Here is a 22,445-nt window from a genome sequence, read left to right as displayed (position 1 = left end):
CTTTGCTGAACTTAAACACTACCCATACAAGACACTTATGACTATCTATGCACTATAACAGTGGTGTTCAATGCTTATCTTGGCTCTGTACTTTCTTTTTCTCAACTACACATTGTAAAATGATAAAGGCTAAAGGCATTTCAGAACTATTAAGCAATCGTTAAACAATGTATTTTTGAAAATTACAAAATATTTTCCATGCTACAAGCATTTAAACAAAGCACAGCAGAGAAGCTTTAAAACAGAGGTAAAATATGTCAGACCTATGCACACATTTGTAAAATGCTTAGCTCTTAAGGCTTTTTTCCATCCGTAAGTCTTGAAGCTTTTATTCCATACACAGAGGGCAAGAACACTTGATACAGCCAATGGGGACATAGATGTTAAACTTTCTACTCCTACAGGACTCAATCCCTTGAGCTATGACGGGACTTCTTTGCAGTTCTAACAGTTACTACCAACCTTCAGGGACTGAGGTGACAGTCAAAAGTCAGTACAGTGCTGACAGGAGTTTTTATACCTGCCAAAAGTCTCTCTTTTCACTTCAGCACCCTCCAGGGCTTAGATATCTCATCTTGGAGTCAAATGAACCTAAATTACTGGTGCAAAGAAATCACATACTCCATGGTAAAGTCTGGCTCTACATTTGCAATCATTCTGAGCCAAAATAGAAAATTGTAACATAGAACAATGGTAGCCAAACACAAAAATCACAAATTTATGTTTCACCATAAAAATTAACAATGTAAGTACATAAGCCCTTCCATAAAGAACACATAGTTTATCTTTTCTCAAAACAGAGAAGTAACCAAATTTAAATACTGCAACTCAGATGAACTTTCTCGAAAAAAAACCCTCACATTGGTACAACAGCAACCAAGTACAAGCTGTCCATCAATGCACCAAGCCTAGAAAGAGTAAGGGTTTTGTTATAGTATTGAGATACACCAGTCCCAGCTCAGTTTTGAGTTCAGGTAATGAAAGATGGATATTTTATAAACTTTCAATTCACAAAGTGTGTCAGGAGAAATGTAAAACCCACACTGAAGAAGTATAAATAAACAATCCTCTAATATAACCTCAATGACTGCCCTGATACGGTGTCCTGTAAACAAGTTTGTGATCAAAAGGCAAAACTACCTTGAGGAACAAATCATTTGACCCACTGTTGATATTGGTATCTATCTTTAAAAGGCACTTCAGTGTACAGAATAGGGAAATGAAAGAACTCCTAGGAGATACATAAACATTTTCTTACCTGTTCTGAAAACCCTTTTGATAAATAATTAAAAATGCCCATTTAAATCTAAAAGCAATTCAATTTCTAGATTTCTATACAATTCCCTTCACCAGAATTTGTAAATAATATTGACAATACTTTTTTAAATTTTAGTGCATTTTATTTTTATTGTTTTTGTTATACTCTAGTTTTGTTTTAATCCTGATAAGTGAACATTGAAGGACCAGATCTACTGCACAGCCATCCTTCAGTCAACTTCTTCAGTAAACTCTAATGAGTCATAAGCATTTTCTAAAGCTCTCCTCTCTGCCTAGCTAAGCTTGCTATGCTGTGTGGAGCTTACCCAATATGACTATCCCCCCCTTCTCCCTACTTTAAAGCGTACCACTAGAACATCTGCTAGAACACAGGAAAATCACATACAGCAGTTATCATTTTGGGAGTTTTCAACAGACACATCCATGTAAACAGAAGTAACTAAATGACATCCCACTCAATGACATTGGATCATATGTAAGCTTCATATAAAACACACTTATGTCCTCAAGACATTGATAATGTTCAGATACAGTGATACTCTCTCTAAGTGTTAAGGCAAGTGTTTTCCTGAAGACACACCCAAAATGTCAATCTCTCAGAGCTTGTGTCATTGATAGATTCCTAGCACCCAGAAAGATCTAGAAACATGAAGTGCTTTCTCACCCTCTGTCTGGTCACTGCTTGCCAAAAAGCTTTCGGATTTGTTCCGATCTTGGAATATATTGCCACACTTTGCATCACTGGCCTCAGTTATGCTGAAAAACAAGAAGATTAAGAAAAATTAATGCTTCATATACTTTTATATTTACATCACAGTACAATGAAATTTTACAAGTGACTTTACCATATACGTGAAGGCCTTCATAGCATTTATCTACTTCCTAAAGTTTGCATGTTCAGCTTTGGTTATTATTTTACAAGAAAAAATTTAAATGGATATTAAAGCCCACTGAGTAAGATACAGAGATTTTCTTTAACAGCATTTGACAGAATTCCAATAGATGTATCAGAGCACACTCACACAGAACGCATAACTCCAGGCATAACTTTAGACTGCAAATTACTGTAGTGGGCTTTTCACTCAACATTCAACCTCTGGATAGCAGTCTGAATCTAAGTCATCCCTAGTAAGAATAATGATAATTTTAAGTCAAGGAAGCTAACAATTAAAAACTGCTATAGTCTTTGCCAAAGTAATGTTAAGTAAGCAGTGTCTCAGATATTTTAAGACAAGTCTTGCATGTGATCTAAAAGCTAGACCTGTATTTTTCACTGGGTAATAACTGATGACCTTTTCACTCTCACTTTCAAAATCTTCACTTTGTTATGAAAGTTCATACAGATGATGACCTCTTCATACATTTCAGCAATTCAGCTGCAATAGCTCAAGTTTCTCCTACCATAACAGTCAACTCTGGGGAACTAACGCACTGACCTCCAACCAATTTTCAATATCTTCTTAAAAATCCCAACCCAAATGGAAAATAGGCCAGCATGCCAAGGTCTGGTACTTGGAGGTCATGATCTATTATATCTGAAACTTGCTGTAAGGATTATCTTTCAAGACTGAAATTTTTCTAAACCATATCACCGAGCTTCTTTCTCAAAACTTGAAATTTGTAGTTCCAAAAACCCCCAAATTAACTTTGACATAATGTGATTACAACAGTCTTCAGCAAGAAGCTTTTATAGAAGTGTTCTACATTTGGAGGCTGCAATGAAACAGGAATGTTTTTTGTTATTTTTCAGGTAGATAGGTATGTCACTGCAGATAAAATAGGTAAAATGAGAAATTCCTTAAGCTGGTGTTTTCTCATTTAACAGGCTACTTACAAAAGACTGCCAGGAGGAACGCTGAGTAAAATTACACCAGTTAAGCAAAACATTTCTAGAGAAGCTAAATTAATTTCCTTTTTCTTGGATGTGAATAGAAAATAAGGATGTATAAACAACTAATATCAGACTAAGCAAACTGAACAGTAAGAAGAATGCATTTAACTTCTAATTAAACAGCCTCCTTTTAACAAGACTATGAAGCTCTCCATCAATGGTTGTAACCAATATTGATCAGATTTAGGTTTCCATTATTAAGCTATCCTAAGATGAAGTATAGGTAAGTGTAGTGGAAAATATTTTTGACTGAACCATTAAGCACTATTTGCCATGGAGAAAGGCATGAAATATCTAATAAAATGTGAAATTAAGAGTTCACAGAAAACAAGTAAGGATACCTGAAGAGAAGCAGTGTATCCTTTCCTGCTTCTAGAAAGTAGGGATGAAAGTATTAAATTCAACTGCAACAACAAAAAAGTTGAAAACCACCTACCATAAGTGTGAAGATCTTTCTCCATTTACTACCTGATAGAGATTCTCCAGTAATTTTTCATCCCAGTATAGGTCACAAAACTTCTCACAAATTCTATCAGAGAACACACCAAACTTAATTTCCTTTAAGTTTAAAATGAAGTTACCTTGTTTAAAATAAGAACAGAAACAAACAAAAGAGGGAGAAAAAAGACATTAATAACAATATTCTCACAAATCAATTATAATAATATACAGAAGAAAATGCACATACCCATATCAAAAACTTCAACTCCATTCTCTAGATAGCCATCAAATGCAAACTCCTCTTGTATAAGATGAATCACTTTCTGAAGTAAAGCATCACTTGTTCTGTTCTGATGGGGTAGGACTTTATCATCAAAGAAATTAAAATTGTCTTTATTCACTGAGGTACATAGTGTGTGTTCTTGTTCAGTGAAAATACTGTCTACACTGGTAGCACACTCAGTTTCTTGGCAGTTGGTTTGAATAACTGGGCTTCTTTTATCAAACTTGTTCTGTGTGTCAGTATTCTCATGACTTTGCACATTACCAAGGGAAGCATCTTCTGTTTGCATGCTCATTTTATAACTTGCAATAGTACTTGAAAGTAACACTGGCAAACTATGATAACAATCATAAGCAATTCTTGAACGAAGAGGCTTATTTTGTATTTGCTCTGATACAGCTAAATGTACCGGTACAAATGTCAACACTCTTTTCTCTGAGTCTTGTTTGAGAATAATGTTATTTATATGAAGAAAATTAGGAGACGTAGGACAAGCTAAGGAGCTGGAAGGATCTTCAGATAAAATGTTTTTTCCTTGTAGAAGATGTGAGGAATCTGATGGTGATGGTAATGTAACGGAAGAAGTAAACATATTGACTGATTTTTGCTCTTCTGAGGATAACTGGAATGAGTGGCCTAGAACTTGTAAATCACACTCAGGTGTTTCAGGTGCAGTTTCAACAACATCTGTGTACTCAATACCACAGCGTTTAGAGTCTTCTACGTATCCTGAGTTGTTGTGGTCCATATGGTTTTCTTTTCTTTTCTCTTTCTTGAACTGCTCAGAAACTGGTGCGTGAACCTCTCTGGAAAAGAACAAAGGAATTTTTTTAAGGACAATTCCAGTAGATTTAACAATGAAGTCTAAATTTTAACTTATTCTTCTTTAGGATATACTAACTTTGTTATATTTGCATCTTGTTGCAGAATAATAGGCTTAAAGTGAGTTGCAGGAGATGTGAATGCAACAGGTAATCTAGCTTTCTCACAATTTAGTGAAATCTGGCATGGTACTGGTCCTTTAACTGCTACAAGTTTACTTTCACTGGTAAAAGGCACAAATCCTAAAAACAAAAACACAGAAAGATGAACAATATGAAAACTATAAATGCAAGGTAAATAACAATCAATTTAGATAGAAAAACAATTGTATATTAGACTGAGAAAAATCTTACATGGAGTACTGATCTAGAAAATACTAAAACAAAGTAAACATGTCAGAGCCTGACTGCTTACCTAGACTTGACTCTGAAGAGTCCATTTCCATTTCATGTTTTTCATTTTTAAATTCAAAAGCAAGCTGATCTTGGGACAAGGCTTCTTCCTTAACAGCCTAACAAAAATTGAAGCCCAAATTGAATTTATTAGCATATTCTTTGTTTAAATTCTGCTCAGCACGTTACTTCAAAAAACCCCCAAGCCTCATATAGATCTAGAATGTTGCAAAGCAACAACCTGGTCATACCAAGGTGGAATTTTAAAATAAATTACATACAGAATTCTAAGGATTGGTAGAACTATTTAGAAACCTTGATAACACTCTGTTTCAAATCAGAACTTTAAGGTAATCAAAGTTTTGAACAAAGTCAGTTCCATGGATTGACTGAATGCTGCACGCATTACATACACACATTTGAAACATAAACAGAACACAACAATTACATATTACTGTCTTCTGATAAGAGGGGTGCTAAATAAAAAGACAGATTATGAAATTAAGTCACTGTTCTTCACCCATACAGATTGTGGTGTCAGAGCATCACGATCTGTGGAGTGATCATTCTGAAAGCAAGACCTAGGAAAAGGCAACACCTATAGACTACCTGAAAATAAATAAAAAAAAAACCAAACCCAACAAACCCCCAACAACAACAAAACCAAATCTAACACTTGCAGGGCACAAAATCTTACTGGAAAATATCTACAGAATTAATTGAAAAAACATACAGAATTAAAGAAAGGTGGTACTCTTACCTCAAAGACAGATTTACTCAATAAGATCAAAATATTTTTACTGTCTACACCTTGTTCAAGTAAATAATGACTGCATGTCTAAAAAAAAGACAAAATGTAATCTTCAGTCAGTAAATAAGTTTTCAATCAAGTGAGGTATTCTTGGACAAGGACAAAGTCAAGATTAATAGTCAATTAGAAGTAATCTAAGTTTAGAAAGTCTTATGAACCTACTCAGAATACCTTACTGACAATTTCAATATAAATTAAAAACACACCCCTCTGTGTCCCTAAGGAGGTAACTTTAAAAATAAAATCCCAAAGTGAATGGCTATGATTTAATTAGATACCAGCCTACTAAAAATACTAAATCATTATTTTGATTTTCAAATCACTAAAATGAGACTTAGACACAACTAGACTTCACATAAAATTGCTTAAATCTAGCAACCTTAATTGCAGAAGCTAGAGAAGGTCTTTCATCAGGGTTTTTTCTTGCCATATCCAGAAGTAGTTTTTTTAATTTTCTTGGCAATACTAGTTTATGACTTGGTGGAACACTGTATTTTGCAGCCATCCATAGAACTGCAGCAACACCATAAATGCAGACCTATTGGTATAACGTAAGAGACAGGAAAGATATAAGCAGACAAAAAAAAATAGCCTCCACTTCAAAAACAATTCCAGCAAATTATCCAAAAATTCCTCCCCATTCCCCGTCAAAAAAAAAAAAAATTACTAAAGCTTTCAAAGTACAGATTACATTCATGGCTTTTCAAGGTGCTGATGAAAATCCCAGCCCATTTTGAAAACTATTTGATGCAGGGCCAATAATTTTCTACTGTTGGAATAACAGACTTTGTCTTAGTCTTTGTCTAGGGAAATCATTCAGGAACCACTTTGAAGAATTCCTTTCTCATGTATAAAGATTGCTGCAAGCCTCAGAGTTCTACCATAAAACCAGGCCAATCACGATTTATTTAAAAAAGGTCATGATAATTCAGCCAGTAAGTGGTACACAGTAATTATAAGCTAGCCAGTAGAACTCGTATTTTACAGAGAAGATTACACCTGTCAGAAGACTGAGGTACTGCATATTTATTTTAGCAATTATTGTGCTACCTGCAGCTAAACCAACTGAAGTTCCCTCAATAAGGGACCTTGAAATGTACTTGTTCTTCACAAGCTTTCTTGTTTCATTTGAAGAATTACAGTTTTAAGACAGAGTCAGATTTAGTCCACTTAATGCTTAGTTTACCTATGTTAAAGTACTATAAATGCAACTTTAACAAATTTAAAGCACAATACTTCATGTTGCCTCTGAAAGATATTAAAAAGGTTCAGTTGACAGAAACCTAAGCACAGCATTAAATAATGTGGTCCCACAAAACAATGTGTTCTAGTACTCTTTCAAGCAAAGTGAACAGCAATCAACAAAATGTAACAAGGCAGTTCACTATAAAGGAAATAATCTGTGAACTATTTGAACTATTGAGCAAAAGCTACTAATAGCTACAAAAACATCTGAAGTAGGAGAAAGGAACTCCATTAAACAAAAAAAATTCTTCCCCTTAGGCTCAGGATTGCAAGATTACCCAAAATTTATTAATTTAGGAAAATCTTGCCATCCAGTCCATCATGTTCTTCAAAGCAAGGTTTTTTTACTTTTATCGTGACTGGCACTACAGAGTCTTCATTCCCCTACCCTAATTTGAACTAAATGTTCATAACCTGAAAGTTATACCATTATCAGGAAAAAAGCAAGAAAATGGGTCAGCTTACTTTATATATAATGTTGTAGAAAAATAAGGAAACAGATTAGTTCAGATATTCTAAAGAAAATGAACAAAGCACACAGACTTTAGGATTATTAATTTCTACTGTCTGGTGAAACCGCTGTATTGTATTTCAGGGTTAGTTTAAGCTTCTGAAGCCTTTGAAAAACCTGCATGTTGGATCAAAGCACTTTAAGGAAGATATACAAACATTTTCTAGTTACAGAAATTTGAATGTCTTTAGTATATTTTTTATGAAAACCTTTTTTCTGAATCATGATTATTATGTCTAATTTCAAAGAATTCATGGGACACAAGGTGCATATTAGCTAATCTCTTTTCTTGTTACATAATTCTGTTTCCCTAACTTCAAAGATCACTGTTTGCAATTCAGATGCAGTTGCAGTGGAGACACATTCACCTGCTATTTGACATTTTTATTATCTTCAGTCTAAGAGCACCTTATGGCTTTTATCTATAGCAAGAAGCTCTAGGAAAACTGTATTGGTAAGAGACATAATTCATAACGTTCCCATAGTAAAAACATACTGATAACGATATTTTTATCCAATCTTCTAAATGTGATTAATGTCTGGGCTTTAGCCTAGACTGTCTAAAATACTGATCTTAGTGTGAACTTCAGAATGTGAAAACATGACTTCAAAGTCTGTCTTACTGCTAACAAGCTGAAAACAATTAAGTCTTATGGAAAACTATTGAATAACAGATTTTTGGCACTTATTCCAAGAACTCTAAAAGGCAAAATTATAAAAGCAACTAATTCATGGGAGATCAATATGTTAAAAAAATCCCCACAGATAACCAAGAAATATTGGGAGAAATGAGAAATATTAAGACAATCTTAGAAGAGTTTAGCTTTCTTCCTCGAGTAGCAGAGGGATAAAACTGTCTTTTGATAAAATAAAAAGCAACCTATATAACCTACCACATTACCTTCTCAGTATCTACATCCTCTTCTTCAATTTCAGGAGCTAAATAAAACACATCACAAGATTCTAAATGAGAAAAGAAATCAGAAATAAAAGGTAAGACATTTGCCTTCTTCTCCACTCCCCCTCTAAAGACAAAAAAGTCAAGCATGCAATGTATTAGTTTACCTTCACCTTTTGGAGCAGAAAAGAGGATATTTCCATGGTAGTCAATCAGCACGGAGTCCAAACATAAGACCACTGCAAAAGAAATCACAAAAGAGCAAGGCATAATAAGTATCTGTTCCTGTAACTATTTGAAACTAATAAAAATAAATAATCTAAAAAAGAATTTGCAGTGTCACCAATTACCCTACGATAAATGATGCTTTGAATAACACTTATGCTAGAACAGATACCAGCCAATAAAGAGACAGTAGATGTGTAATTACCCAAAGCAACTCCTGCAGAACAAAGACAAAACCTGGAAGTTTATTTTCTTTTACCCAGCACTGAAAAGCTAAAGAAAGAAACAAAACATAAAAAAAGAAATATAACAGGTAGATGTACTCTAGTCTTCTCATAACGTATCAAAAAACCACAGATAATCTCTCTTAAGCATTTAAGTCTCTCCTTTCTTTTCTCCTCTAACCCCACAAAAATAGAGGGTCATTATCTGGAGAAAGCTGAGACATACGTGGCCAGATCCAAAATTCCTCTAGGTGTGACAGGACATGAACTGTTTTGCCCAGTTATAATCACACACACTCTCTCACTGAAGAAACATTACAGAGGTCAGTATGTGCAAGGCCATGAAATTTTCCATGGATAAAAAAAGAAATAATGGAATCCTAAAACTATTTTAAATGATCTCACGTCTTCAGAAGCTTAATATTAAGGTCACGAGATCACGTTATATAAATCTGATGATGAAAAACTTGTGATAACAGTGTCTCTCTATTTAATAACTTCAAAGCATACTGTAATCTAACGTTTCAATATAATAAGCCAACTGGCCAGCAGTGTAGTCCTGTCTTTGTGGACTACCATCAAATACACTGTCTTCTTATTAAAAACAGAGTACTAGAAGAATAGATTCTTGCATTAAATAAGAGATTAAAGCATTAAATTGATTAATTACTTAAAATATTAAATAGTTCTAAGAGCAAAACAAATATTAATTTATTATTAAATAAGTAATTGAAGAGGTCTCAGAGAAAAAAAATAAAGTAAGAAAAAAAGGAAATACTACTTTTGCTTTTCGTACAAAACGCATAAATAAAGGCTTGTCTACTACCTTCAATAATACTTAAGCTGGACCTGAAGCATGTGTCTTGAAAAGTAAAGCCTTCCTGAATGGGAACCTTTGCTAGTTATTTCTGCAGAGGCAGCTTCATGCTCACTGTCCTTGCTTCTCAGTAGTTAATGCCTCTGGGCCTGAGACTGCCACAAAGTTCACACAAACCAGATCTCAAGGTGTTCAGTGCAATGTACAAATTCTCACTTGGGCTCCCTAAAGCATCCATGAGCAACATGTAAGCAACATCCTCTGATAAGAGGAGAGGAAATAAGTAAAGTCTCAATGGAGGTTACAAACAACTTTTGTAGCAGAATTGAATTAGAAAAACACATGAAAAGGCTAGCTTTGGGTTATGTTTTCTTAGCCAGATAATTTCTGCTTAGGATAATGAAAAAAGTGTAATCAAGGAGGAAAAGTGGAAAAAAAGCATAAAAGTGGAGGAAAAGGCTAAGTTAATAAATAAATAAACCAGCTTGTTCCACCTTTCATATATTTAACTATGACTCACCAGCTAACAGTCTTATTCTACCATTGTCAATACAAAGGATATTTTAACAATATATATTCAAAATACATATCAGGTTCGCCTTTAATTAGTTATTCCAAAGGAATGCTGAGAGAACTTCATGTGTGTATGTAGGCACCGAAGTAGTAATACCACTGTAAGTCTTCCCACAACTTCCACACAACTACTCTCAGAACAGGTAGAGAACCCTCTCACAGAAACATTCTAAATCTGAAAACAATATTGAACTTCAAGGCAGCTTTATTTGTCAAATATAGCATTTTAAGTAAGGTGTCTTCCATTTGGTGGTTTGTATCATTATGTTTACTCCTGTAGGCTATGTAAGGTTCAGATGACAACTCTTTAGTATTTTTAAGACATGCATTCTGGGTGGATGTAAGTGCAGTAACAGAGGTTACCTATGCATATTAAATTAGAATCTGAGCCATTATGTGCAGTCATCTGAAATCTTCACAAACATTAGGAACATGTTATGAGGCTGAAATAATCCTTCTGTTGCAAGGTATATTAAATACATAGTTTTATGGGGAACTTTTCTCAAAGTGCTCAGAAATCTTCATTTATGGTTAATTTCCTTTCAAACAGTCTTATATCATAAAAGATAAAATAACTGAAGCTGAAATCCAAAGAGATGCACTAAGTTTTCTGTACCTTACTATCCAATTGTTTATATTCAGTTACAGACTTCAAACTCATCCCTGTTCAAACTCTCAAGGAAATCAAGGAAAAGAAAGGGGGGGCCTGGGAACCTCTGCTCTGTTTATCAGAACTGCTACAGGTTTATCATTAGTATAAGCTAAACCAACATTCAGAATGTCTATGGAAATTTAGAATGGTCTTCTTCTGAGTTACATGCAACATATTCCAATTTTGTCAAAGGACAGTTCCCCCGTTCCTCTCTCAGAAGTTTACTTCTGATAATTCTTCTGTAAAATGAAGCATGGGGGATGTGGAAGGAGCAATGTTATAACAAGACCTTGGATGCTTTAAAATGACAAAGCCCTGTACAGTCAAAAATACGTCAGGAATCATTTGTCAGAAAGAAATTCAGGCAAAAGAGGAGATTTTAGGTTTACATACATATATATATATACACACATACACAAAACTTTTTTCCCCCTGCTTTCAAGTCATAAGTACTTTTCTTAAAAGTCACAGTACAGTTTCTCCATCCCCAAAACATCTAAACCCCAAATTTTTTTCACTACTTGAAGTCATAAAGATTAATTTCTGCTGCAAAAGCCATCAAATTCAGAATAAAGAAAAAGAAGATATTCTATATATATGGAATAAAACTTCAATTGAGTAAAATTTCTAAGTCGTGATTTAAGAGAGTGAAATCAGAAATATTGTCTATTTTTTTCTGTACACAAAATGAAAGTTGAGATACTTTCAAACAGAATAAAGAAAACATTAACATGGTGAACATAAATAACAAGGCAAAATGTTTATTTTTAAGATTATACCTGGATAATCTATGCAAGTCTGTAGAGCACATAAACACTCATGACATAATGCCCAGAGTTCATAATCTTTCAGAGGTCTTCCATATGAGGACAACAGAAGTTTTAGAGAGATCCACTGAAAAAAAAGAGTGAGGATGCAGAAAGTTATTAAAAATAATCACAAATTAAAAACGTTTACTGGTGCAATGAAAAAGTAAATCCTAATATAAAACACATTCAACTAAAAAGCTACAAGAAAATATATTTATTGCACTTACCAGTAATGAATTAATACTACTTATTAAAAAGCATGGCACAGTTAGCTAGCTGTATAAACGAACCAGTAATTTCTTAATTGCATAATGGATGAGTAATTCAAGTGAGATCTGAGCAAAAATAGAAAGGCTTCAGGAAAAGTGAGCTGTCTGGAAGGTCTTTCTTACATATTAAGGAAAGACTCTTTTAGAATGTCTACTGTGTAATAGACATCTTTTATGATGAAACAATTACATAATTATAGGGACAACACCTAGACTGAAAAACATAAAATTCAAATGATTGCTATCAACAAAAAAGTCCCACATTGAAATTCTGATTTACCCTGACAGTTGCATTACATGTCTTACCTTAAAGATTTCATCAACATCTCTTGTTCTTCTGTGAAAGATCTTAACAATATTGACAGAATTAATGACAGATTTAATTGAAGTCCAAGCACATAGTTCTTTTTTTAATCACTGGCTGCTCAATTTTTCATAACAGAATTTCTTTTTCTGGCTATCAATTTAGCTTTTGATACCTGGCATAATACCTTATTGTGACAAAGGTACTGCTCCATGGAAACTTACTGTTCTTCAGAGTCATGCTTTACATTTTGTGATTTTTTTTTGGAGGGGGGTGGTGGTGGTTGGTGTGTGTTTGTGTGAATCTAATAACTTGACACTGACAGCAGTGCACAGACATCTCCCTGAGCAAACCATGCTAATGGAAAAGCTTATCTCTAGTAGCAGCCCTTGACATCAGCTGGACTTTACAATCTCCATTCACCTACAAAGGTACGCTAAATATTCACTGAAGGCAGAAATGTCCAAGTTAGAGCAAACCAATCCACCTATTTTAAAAAAGGGCACAGCACATTTTCTGTTGTATATGCAGTTCTGAACTAGTCAAATTTAGGCCATTTGAATTGGTCTAAGAAAGGAATTACCAGAAGCAATTCAGGACTAACTCAGGAAAAAACAATCTTCCCCCACCCTCCAAAAACCCCCCAACAAATAAAAAACCCAAACAAAAAACCCCCAATCAACCAAGCAAAAAAATCACTCAAAACCAAAAAAACACCCCAAAAACCCTCCAACCAAACCAAAAACACCCCAACACAAAACTGAAGCACAAGAGACAAACAAAACCCCCTCTGAACAGTTCTGTTGTTTTTACAGACACTTTTATAACCCAATCAGTATTCGTAAAATCTAAACAGACTAAGGGTCCCTCTCACACACAGTGGCAGTACATTGTTTGACAAATCGGCCTCTGCACTGTCATTTACTACAGTCAAATCTTCATGACCCTGTCTACAAAACACCCTTCAGTGAGGTGCTCTTTGGGTTTTATCATAAAATATGTGATACACAGACTACTGTATTGAATTCATAAAGATCAACAAACAGCTTCAGTGCAATCTATTGAGAAAAGAACCACATTATTTTCTGTAGCTGAAACTTTGTTGATAATTTAATATTAACCAGAATACCTTCTCAAAGAACACAATACTTTGGCTTGTACTGTTTAAATATCTTTGAAGGTGAACCAGGCAAACCGTAATTTTTTAACAAGATGTGCCACGAAACACATCTTTTGATTTACTGAAAACGTTTTATATTCTGTCTACCTCCAACAGATAAAATGAACTTGGTGCTTTTATTCTATCCTCCATTGTGGCACATTGCAAAAATTAGTAACTTCAGCACAGACAGATTTGAAGCCAGGTGATAAGACCCAGTTTCATTCTCAAGTTTTGCTATTACCAGCACCCTGGAGTGCAAAATTCTTTCATCCATGTGTTCTTTTACTGGAAGCTCTTGAACTGTCTGATAAAAAGGCATCAATCACACAGCAGGAAGGAAAAGGCCAGACAGCCAAAAGAATGAATTAGTCTAGAGAACATACAAGATACTGCTTCATACTGTTGACAGATTACTATTCTTGATCAGTACTGTGTTTCCCCCTCTACAGCACCCTGGTTCTCAAATATCTTTGCTCACGGACACTTGACAAAGAAAGGAGCAGTCAAATCTTCAAATCAACCCTGGACAGCTGACATGAGTGGAGAGAAATTTCACAGACTGACTAAAACATTAAGAAGGTTTTGGGATTTGGGAATATTTTTGTAATAAGTACACACTAGTGCCACATGTTTCTCTGTAAGAAATCCCTCCTCTTGAAGTTTGTCTCTAGAGGCTCTAAAAGCTGCAGCGAAGAAAGATGGGACTTCCCGTACTGCATATACAAATCCCTCTCACTTCAGGAGAAGATGATGAATGGCTAGCAAGGGCAAGGAGAATCTCTCACTAAACTGGAGATTAAAGTTAGCTGTACAGCAGAAAGCCGAAAAGTATTTCTCATCAATTCTGGGATATCCAAGCTCTTTGGAATAAGAAAGAAATGGCAGACAGAAATTTAAGCACAGCAGCAAAGCAGGAATAAACTCTAAGAGCAGCAGCAAAAGTTTATAAGAAAGAGGTGTCAATGATTGATAATAAAATAAGAGGATGAAGAGGCACCAGAAAAATTCTGTTCTAGAAGAAAAAAAAGTACATAGTAAAAGCAAATCTTAGCAGAAGTGAGAATCACTGCCATCCACAAAATAGCCAGATCAGTCTGAATCAGAAAAAAAAAGGATGTGGTTACAGGTTGGTGAACTTTGTTTAAATGTGTACCTTCATTGTTTCTCTGGCAAGCATTCTGAAGAAATAAGAAACTTCAATATTAATATTGCTACCTAGTATTTGTATGCTGGTTGTTCTTCTTTGATGCTAATTACTATCTGCACTGCTATTGTCTCTTACTCAAATTCTAGTCTCTCCCCACCCTGACCATATCAAAAGATTAATTTTTTTCCTGGAAGAAATATCTGAGAAGGTCATTCTTCTAGTGTCCTGATTATTTCAAATTCTCACCTTCCTACATCAGAAAGAGAATTGTGGAAGACTTCAGATGTAAACTGAAGGTGCAGACCTGCTGAGGACCTATGCTTCTTGAAGCAGTTATCCCATGTAGTCAAGGTACATGATAAGTCATATTTCATCACACATTTTGCATCTGTGACGAAAACCATGTGCAGTCTGGTTAAAACAGTTTTCAAAGGAAAAATAATACACTTCTCAACCTGAAGTTAGGAGGCAGTTTTTATGGAAGCCTCAGTCCTTAAATAAAGGTATTTAACATAACGCACCTCATACCTCACCTTTTAGGTATTTAACACAATGCACATTTTAATTCCATTGAATCTGCTAACTGTAAAACTCCTTATTTTGGCATATGTCTCAGGTTTGGTCATTTTGGTTTTTAACATGCAAGTCTGATTCATGGCTATTGCTATTTTGTGAAACAAAAAAATCCCCACTCAACCACCAAGAAAAAAAATCTGAAGTGCTGGAAAACACAATTAAAACTTTTTAGTCAAACCACCAGTAGCACACATTGTTTCTTAACCATCTATTCATATAGTTTAGCAAAGCAAGCTCAAGACAACTGTTAAGCATTCATAAGGCCTCAAGTCCACTTCATTTAAGCCATTAACATTATTTTAATATTGATGTTCAACATTCATTAATATATTATCACTAGTGAAATTGCACCAAAGAGGAAACAAATTTATAATCCAATACCTCTTCCTGATTTTTTACATGTTCTAAACCAGACTTTTTCATAACAGAAATTATATATTTCAGTTTTTAAAATATGAAAAAGTTTTTCACTGCACAGAAATTTTGTTAGAAAATATGAAAAAGTCAAATGACCAATTCATGCTTATAGTTGCATACTGGGGCCATTTTGTTTTATGCCCAAAGATGGCATTTTAAACCTCACTTGTTGGAAAAGTGGCTTTTTTTGCAGTTCTGCAAAAATCATTTATGAGATCTTTTACTTAGCTGCTGGTACCAGAATTGTAAACCCCAACTTTTAGTAAAGCATTCAGACTATGCAAACATACTCTATTTCATTAACATAATGCTGGCATGTTTTAAACAGCCAAAAAATATTTTCATCATTCTTTTCTTAGTAAGTACTATTGTGGGAATTGACAACTTTTCTTTCCTTCAAGTGTTATTTCCCCAGTGTTAAAGTGTCAGCCTCTAGCTACATGGCTTTTCACTTTTCTCATGTTTGACAGGGTCTGAATGACCAACAGGAAACAAACTTGCATATGCCAGGCTCCAATTAACCCTTCCCAACTAAAGCCCATAGCATTTATATCACAGAGAAACATTTAAAAGGATTAGAGATGAGACACACCTGATTGGAATGAAACTGGTTAGAGAAATAAAAGATCCCCACTCAAACTTGAAGTGAAAAATATTTATTTATGGCATGCAAAACTCTAAAAGTTACTATGAAAACCCTCACAAGATACATTGCAGTAGCCAGACAAAAGCAAGCAAGTATTTTTTAGTAATGCTTACTAGCAGTAAAGCACACAACATTAAGAAGCAGCGTTGGAGTATCAGAAAAATACTGTCCACTGGAGAAGTACTGACAGGCAAGAAAAACTGTCTGTTCTCCAGAGTAGACAAGGTTGATCTTCAACCGGATGGGACTGGTATTGCACCTTTTCTAAAGAACATGAAATATTGAAAGAGATGCTAGACATATTATTCTAAAAGCTCTATATGCTGCAATCATGGCAATCTGTTATAGAAAACTAGTGAAAGAGCAGCACTGCAAAGCTTCTGAGGTATTTTTTATTTACCCCAGAAGACAGAAATCACATTAGCTGGGCCTTCACACTTGTGCTTTTGCAGTAAATGAACAAACTCTCAGACTTAGGTATTTGGTAAAATTCTGGCACTAAGAAATGAAAAGGAACTTGAGAGAGAGACATCAGTTGTACTTTCATCACATAAGGCATAGCACAGTATGGTTTTTCTTTTTTGCAATTGTCAGGTAACACAGAGGGAAAACCTGCTATGTTTCAGAAGCCTGAGGAATAAAATCTGTTTTCTAAAAGGAAAAAAAGAAGCTGAAAACATTAACCCCTTCCACTGTTCTAAGAAGACTTGTAATAGAGTCTGCAATACAGTTCAATGACTACTAAAAATTAATTACCTTCCTTCAGAAAACAAAGAAAAATTACCAGGTTAGAAACTCAGCATTTCAGGAACCTATTTCAGAAGTCTAGGTGTTGCTCATAGATATTAATATATTTAAAGGGGTTTTTTTCCTCCCTACAGCAGTTAAATAATCAAAGAAGATTTTATTACATTTGCTTTTTTTGTTCGCTTTTTGTTTGAAGACCAACAAGATTTTACTAAAGAGCACATAATAATATTTTTATGTGCCAGAACTTGAAAAATTGCTGGAGTCAATTGCTAAAAAAGAGAATATAGAGCATGAGTCTATCAAACACTTCTTCTACTGAAAAGACAGCTGTAAAACTCTGATACCATAGAGAGTCACCACCCTGCTGTCTTCCTTTCGGATCGTATATATCACAACACTGGTTACTAGGGTACCTGGAACAAGAGGTACCTTTTCTAATTCACTGTGATTGTCCCATGAATTCAGCAGGAGCAGGATAACCGTTGGAAGAATGTTAGGAAGAATGAAATTCTGTTCAGGCTGAAAGAACACTTCATTTAAATTGATGATTAAATATTTGAAGAAAAAGAGGATTTCAGAAGTATGGTAGAATAACCTGAAGACGTATTTTGGTTTATTTTCTGTGTGCCAATCTCAAGTGCTGCTGCAGGAAAACCAAACAGCTTTTAAATCATGCAAGAATTCTGGGGAAAATTATTTTCCTGATACTATCTTCATGTACTGAGAACTAAACTGTTGCCCTGGTAATCCAGTAAGAACAGAATACAGTCTTATTTCAACATTTTTTTTGCTCCTTGGAAAAGAACCCCTATCACTACACTTAATTTATGTTCATAAGTGATGGCAGAAAAAGATAAAAAAAAAAAAGGATGCGTCTACAATAAAGGGATCATTTCTCAGAGACTGAAAAGAAGAATGCATTTGCAGGATTTAAAAACTAAATAAAGGATTTGATATGCATACAATGAATAACCCCCTCGGAGAGCAAAACCATGCCATGTGGTGCTTATCCATAGCTACTATCCTCCTGAACTATGAATTTAATAAGTGCACATGCTATTGAGGGGAGAAGAGACAAGAAAGGGATAAAAGAAGGTAGGACAGAATCTTCAGTTTGCACTATTTTTTTTAGCTATGATGAACCAAAGGCTCTTTACACACTTGGCAATCATAGGTTACTGCTCCAGTGGAGGTGTTCAGGCAAGGTGAAAAGAAAGATGGATAGAGATTGAATATAACTCTGGGTGCCAGTGCATGGGATAGCTGGAAAATGGGCTATTGGGTAAAGAGAACAAGGCTAAATTGCCCATAGACAAGCAAAGAAAAAACCCAAGATCTTCACTTAAGCATAATTTCTGGAAACACAACGTGAAGTTTGTGCCGCTCATTTTTATCAAGCCACAGCAAGGCTGGAGAAGCATAAATCATCCTGCAGTTTCAGCCAGCAGCTCCCCTATCATGGGGATTGCTTACAACTCTGAGTGTGGCACAAGAGAAAACCATCTAGTCAGAGACCAAACTTGTCCACCCTGAGATATGTAATTTGAGCAGAGGAGACCATACTACAAAGATCTATCAACAAATTCTGGTAGATTCTCCCTCTCTCATTTGGCTATTTATAAAGACTAAATGCATGAGACAACATATTCATCATATTGTGCACATATTTGAATTCTATAATGAAATATACATAACAAACATAGAGACGGCAATTTAAGAACACAGAACAAATACAGCATAGGTACAATTTTCAAAAACTCAAATGTACATGTCAGATTTAAAAGAAAGTGGACTCTTTCACCTCCTGAAGCAGATGGGATACTGCCATTGATTTCAGTGAGGTCAGGTTTACAGTCAGGAATTTTGCAATTTTCATAAGCACCTGGGAGGCTCACTTCAAGGCAGTGAACTTTATGCACTGACAGTAACATGAAGACTTAAAAATATACATATGTTTTGGTCATGGTTCTCTTACAAATGTAATCAACTCCTAAGTAATGCTGCTCTAACATGCTAGTGAGTATACTCCATTTGTAAAAAAAAATAGAAAAGTTTAAATGGAAGTTGATTTTGCAATACTATTAATTTCACTGCAGCACTTTTTTTTTTAAGTAAAGAGGGAAAAAGGATCACCATATTTCCAATATTAACTCTTAAAGTGTGCAGATCAGCAAGATTCAATTTTCCAGGATGCTAAAGGGGACGAGGGGGGAAGAAATCACACAGTATTTAAGTCATCTCATCTCCACATAAGTGACTACAGCAACTATATAATGAAGACTTTATTTTTACTACCTGCTCATTACTTTTGATTTCTGAACCTCTGCCTCCACAAAGATTATCTTCATTATTGTTTGCACTCATTGCACCGTTGCTTAATTCTGGCGACCTAATTAGGTTTGATCCATGTCTGTTCCCACGGGGTTTTGTTGTTAACACTGAATCCATCTTGTTAAAATGTGGTACATAATTTTCATTTGACCCTTGAAAAGTTTCAGAAGAGTCTTCCAATGCCAGGTAATTGTCTAGCATTTTTGCTCCAGCAATTGACTGATTTGGGCCTTTTAGCATACCAGCCGGTTTTAGCATTTGACAGGTAGCACCAGAACAGTCTTCTTTGTGATCAGATGAAGCAAAACCTATCTTTTTACTATTAATAAGTGACACATGTTCTTCTAGATTCAAGCCAGACACCTGTGTGCATACACACGGAGCTTCTAAATGACGATCATCAACCTGGTGATTCTTTGGTTCTGTTTCTGGTGGACTACTAATAGCAAATGAATTAAGATTTCCCTTTGAAAAAGCAACCTCATTATTATTGTCTAGAGGTAGTAACTCTTGTGTTAGGAAGTTATTTTTCCTAGCTAGTGGTCCACTGTTGGTTACAGAAGTAAAAAAGTTATTTGTATCTGCAGGTTCAAGTGGTAGCTTTGGAAAGGTTTTAATTTTTCTCAAAGAACCTTTCTTAAAAATGCCATCTCTCTCCAGGTCAATAACACATGATTTTATATCCAAAGCAACACTAGCAAAGCTGTCAGCATACACTGCATGTTTATCCTCTTCTTTGCTCTTTTTAGTTTGAGTTGCAAGGTGAGAATGTTGAGTTTTGTCATTATCCAGATCAATCTGCGTTTCCTTTAAACCACTTTCTCTGGCAGTCACCATGGTAACTACAGAAGAGCTGTTATGACAGGTAGTCGTCACATCTTCCACTGCAGACGAATCACCTGCTATGTTGCTCTTCTCATTTGAATACAATTTAGATCCCAAGCTTCTCTGACACATTCTTCCCTTCCACATGTTATCACAGACATCTAGATGAAAAAAAGCAGATGTTTATATTAGATGTGTATTTAAACCTTCTAATCTTTCCTAGTAAATCTTTATATTGCTTTTTCTGCCACTGCTGTTATGTATCTTCACTATGTTAAACAAATTAACTATTTCTAACAAGTCACTTTGAATCATAAGGGACAATCTGAACATATTAACTATGTTAATTAAGAGTTTTGTGTCCCTCTGCTCCCCACCCCCAACCTACAGATATTTAATAATGACTTTTTGAAATCTAGAAAGGAACCTATAATAGGAAAGCATGCAAACATAGTCTTTTAAAAATCATTATATATGTCAGGCAATCTGAAGTTCTAGACTAAATACATTTTAAGGTTACCTTGAGAAGCACCAAATGATTCAATTGAAAGAACTCTTCTTCCAACAGCAGACAGACTTCGACAAATATTACTTGATGAAGCAATCTTCATTTTTTCTTCACATAATGACAAAATGCTCTAGAGAAAATTAATGTTAAATACTTATTTAATAATGAATAGATTTGTGAATTTTGACTAAAGCGAGTAATGTTAACTCCCACACTACATTTGAATTTATACTACACTACACTGGAGGTCTTTCTTGCACTATTCATTATACTGTGTGTTTCTATTATGTAGTTGAATTAATTTCTCGTTTTTACCATGGGCTATTATGAAATCATTTAATACAGTTCAAGCTTTAGCCTACAGTTAGAACACCAAGAACAACTGATAAAAATTATCTTGAATGCTATTCTTTATGAATAACATACGAAAATGTAAAAAGCTAGCATTTAGTACTTTTTTAAACATGCAGTGATTCACTTGAATTGAGTGACATGGGCAGGATGATGAATGTTACTGAAATTACATTAAAAGTAAACCCCAGATCTTTTAAAAACTGCAAAATACAAATATCTAGAAAGCATTAGAGAAAGCCATCTTTATCAGATCACAAGAAGTAACAGTATTTCATATCTCTAATCTCTAGCCTGAGCACGATTTGATGGCATTAGCACTGGTCTCACACACAATTAACTACAGATATTCACACATTTAAAAACCTGTCCCTTTGGGCAGGAAGCAGAAGAGAGCTGCCTTTCCAAATGCATCCCACCATCTCCTCACACAGCTCTGAGGAGATGCTCTTCCCCTTTAACTTACTCAACTGCTCTTCTGGTATTGTGAGTGGAAGGTGTTGTAGGTTTGCACACTGGAGAAAGGAAGGACAGGAAAAAGGGAGCCAGGACTGTGCTGGAGTCCAGTGAAATGCCTAGGAATGCCTATGTGTTTTCCCTCCATATAGCTCCCCCAACTCCATTCCACCCAAGAAAGTGCCCAGTGGAAAAGGAACAGAAAAGAACCTACTCACAAAGTGATCTTTATATATTACCCTAGACCAGCCCTGACACACACTGGTTTTGGGTTGGTGCAAGTAGTCAGCAATAGTTTTCAGGGACTACAGACCACTGGGAGGTGATAGAGAATGCTATACAATCCCTCCTCTGACTGTGCTACAAAGTAAACTAATAAAAATACAGCAGCTGATCAAGCAGGCTCCATGTCAGGTACAGTCTCCTGTCTGGGCAGTCCTCAATTGGGGAGCCAATACTTTTTGCTTTATAAAAATGAATCTATTAATTCTTCTGTTGCAGCACTCTTTCTGCAAAGATTGATTACAAGTGCCAAACCATTTAGAATATACACTATCAGCTCAGGAAAAAGAAAAATCTACAAAAAACCCCCACAGACAAGTAGATAGCACTGTTCTGAAGTAGAAGAATTGTGCCCAAGAAAAGTCACATTGGACAACTGTTATTCTATGGCTACATTCTCAAAGTCTGCAAAAACATTAAAGCAAAACTTTCACATATTAATGTGAAATAACACTCTATTAGGTAACCAACAGAATATAAATTCTTCAAAAACATCAGCTTGAAGAATCCTATACAGTTTCAAATTATTTCTAACAACTAAAGGTAAAC

At 35.0% G+C, this 22,445-nt stretch overlaps 1 protein-coding gene across 9 annotated transcripts in view; it reads right to left on the bottom strand.

The window, feature by feature from the left end:
• KNDC1 (kinase non-catalytic C-lobe domain containing 1) overlaps window positions 1–22,445 on the bottom strand; it is a 64,541-nt gene that overhangs the window by 18,522 nt on the left and 23,574 nt on the right. For 6 of the 9 annotated variants that reach the window (XR_007906813.1, XR_007906812.1, XR_007906815.1 and 3 more), the window contains exons 5-16: window positions 20,820–20,937; window positions 19,439–20,460; window positions 11,843–11,957; window positions 8,740–8,811; window positions 8,576–8,637; window positions 6,298–6,456; window positions 5,868–5,945; window positions 5,130–5,226; window positions 4,795–4,957; window positions 3,858–4,699; window positions 3,606–3,750; window positions 1,943–2,034 (exon numbers count right to left, since the gene is read on the bottom strand). Coding sequence is in view for 1 of the 9 variants with exons in the window: in XM_051800650.1 (XP_051656610.1) it covers window positions 1,943–2,034; window positions 3,606–3,750; window positions 3,858–4,699; window positions 4,795–4,957; window positions 5,130–5,226; window positions 5,868–5,945; window positions 6,298–6,456; window positions 8,576–8,637; window positions 8,740–8,811; window positions 11,843–11,957; window positions 19,439–20,460; window positions 20,820–20,937 (2,965 nt within the window). In the remaining 8 variants the exon portion in view is untranslated. Of the gene's footprint in view, window positions 1–1,942; window positions 2,035–3,605; window positions 3,751–3,857; window positions 4,700–4,794; window positions 4,958–5,129; window positions 5,227–5,867; window positions 5,946–6,297; window positions 6,457–8,567; window positions 8,638–8,739; window positions 8,812–11,842; window positions 11,958–19,438; window positions 20,461–20,819; window positions 20,938–22,445 lie in introns of those variants that run through there. The other 3 variants (XR_007906814.1, XR_007906818.1, XR_007906819.1) reach the window with 3 other exon arrangements.

The sequence above is a fragment of the Manacus candei genome, unplaced genomic scaffold (assembly GCF_025592945.1).
Source record: "Manacus candei isolate 608988 ecotype Guabito, Panama unplaced genomic scaffold, ASM2559294v1 h1tg000050l, whole genome shotgun sequence".
In the NCBI taxonomy this organism is placed as follows: domain Eukaryota; kingdom Metazoa; phylum Chordata; class Aves; order Passeriformes; family Pipridae; genus Manacus; species Manacus candei.
This window is presented reverse-complemented; position numbering and strand designations above follow the sequence as displayed.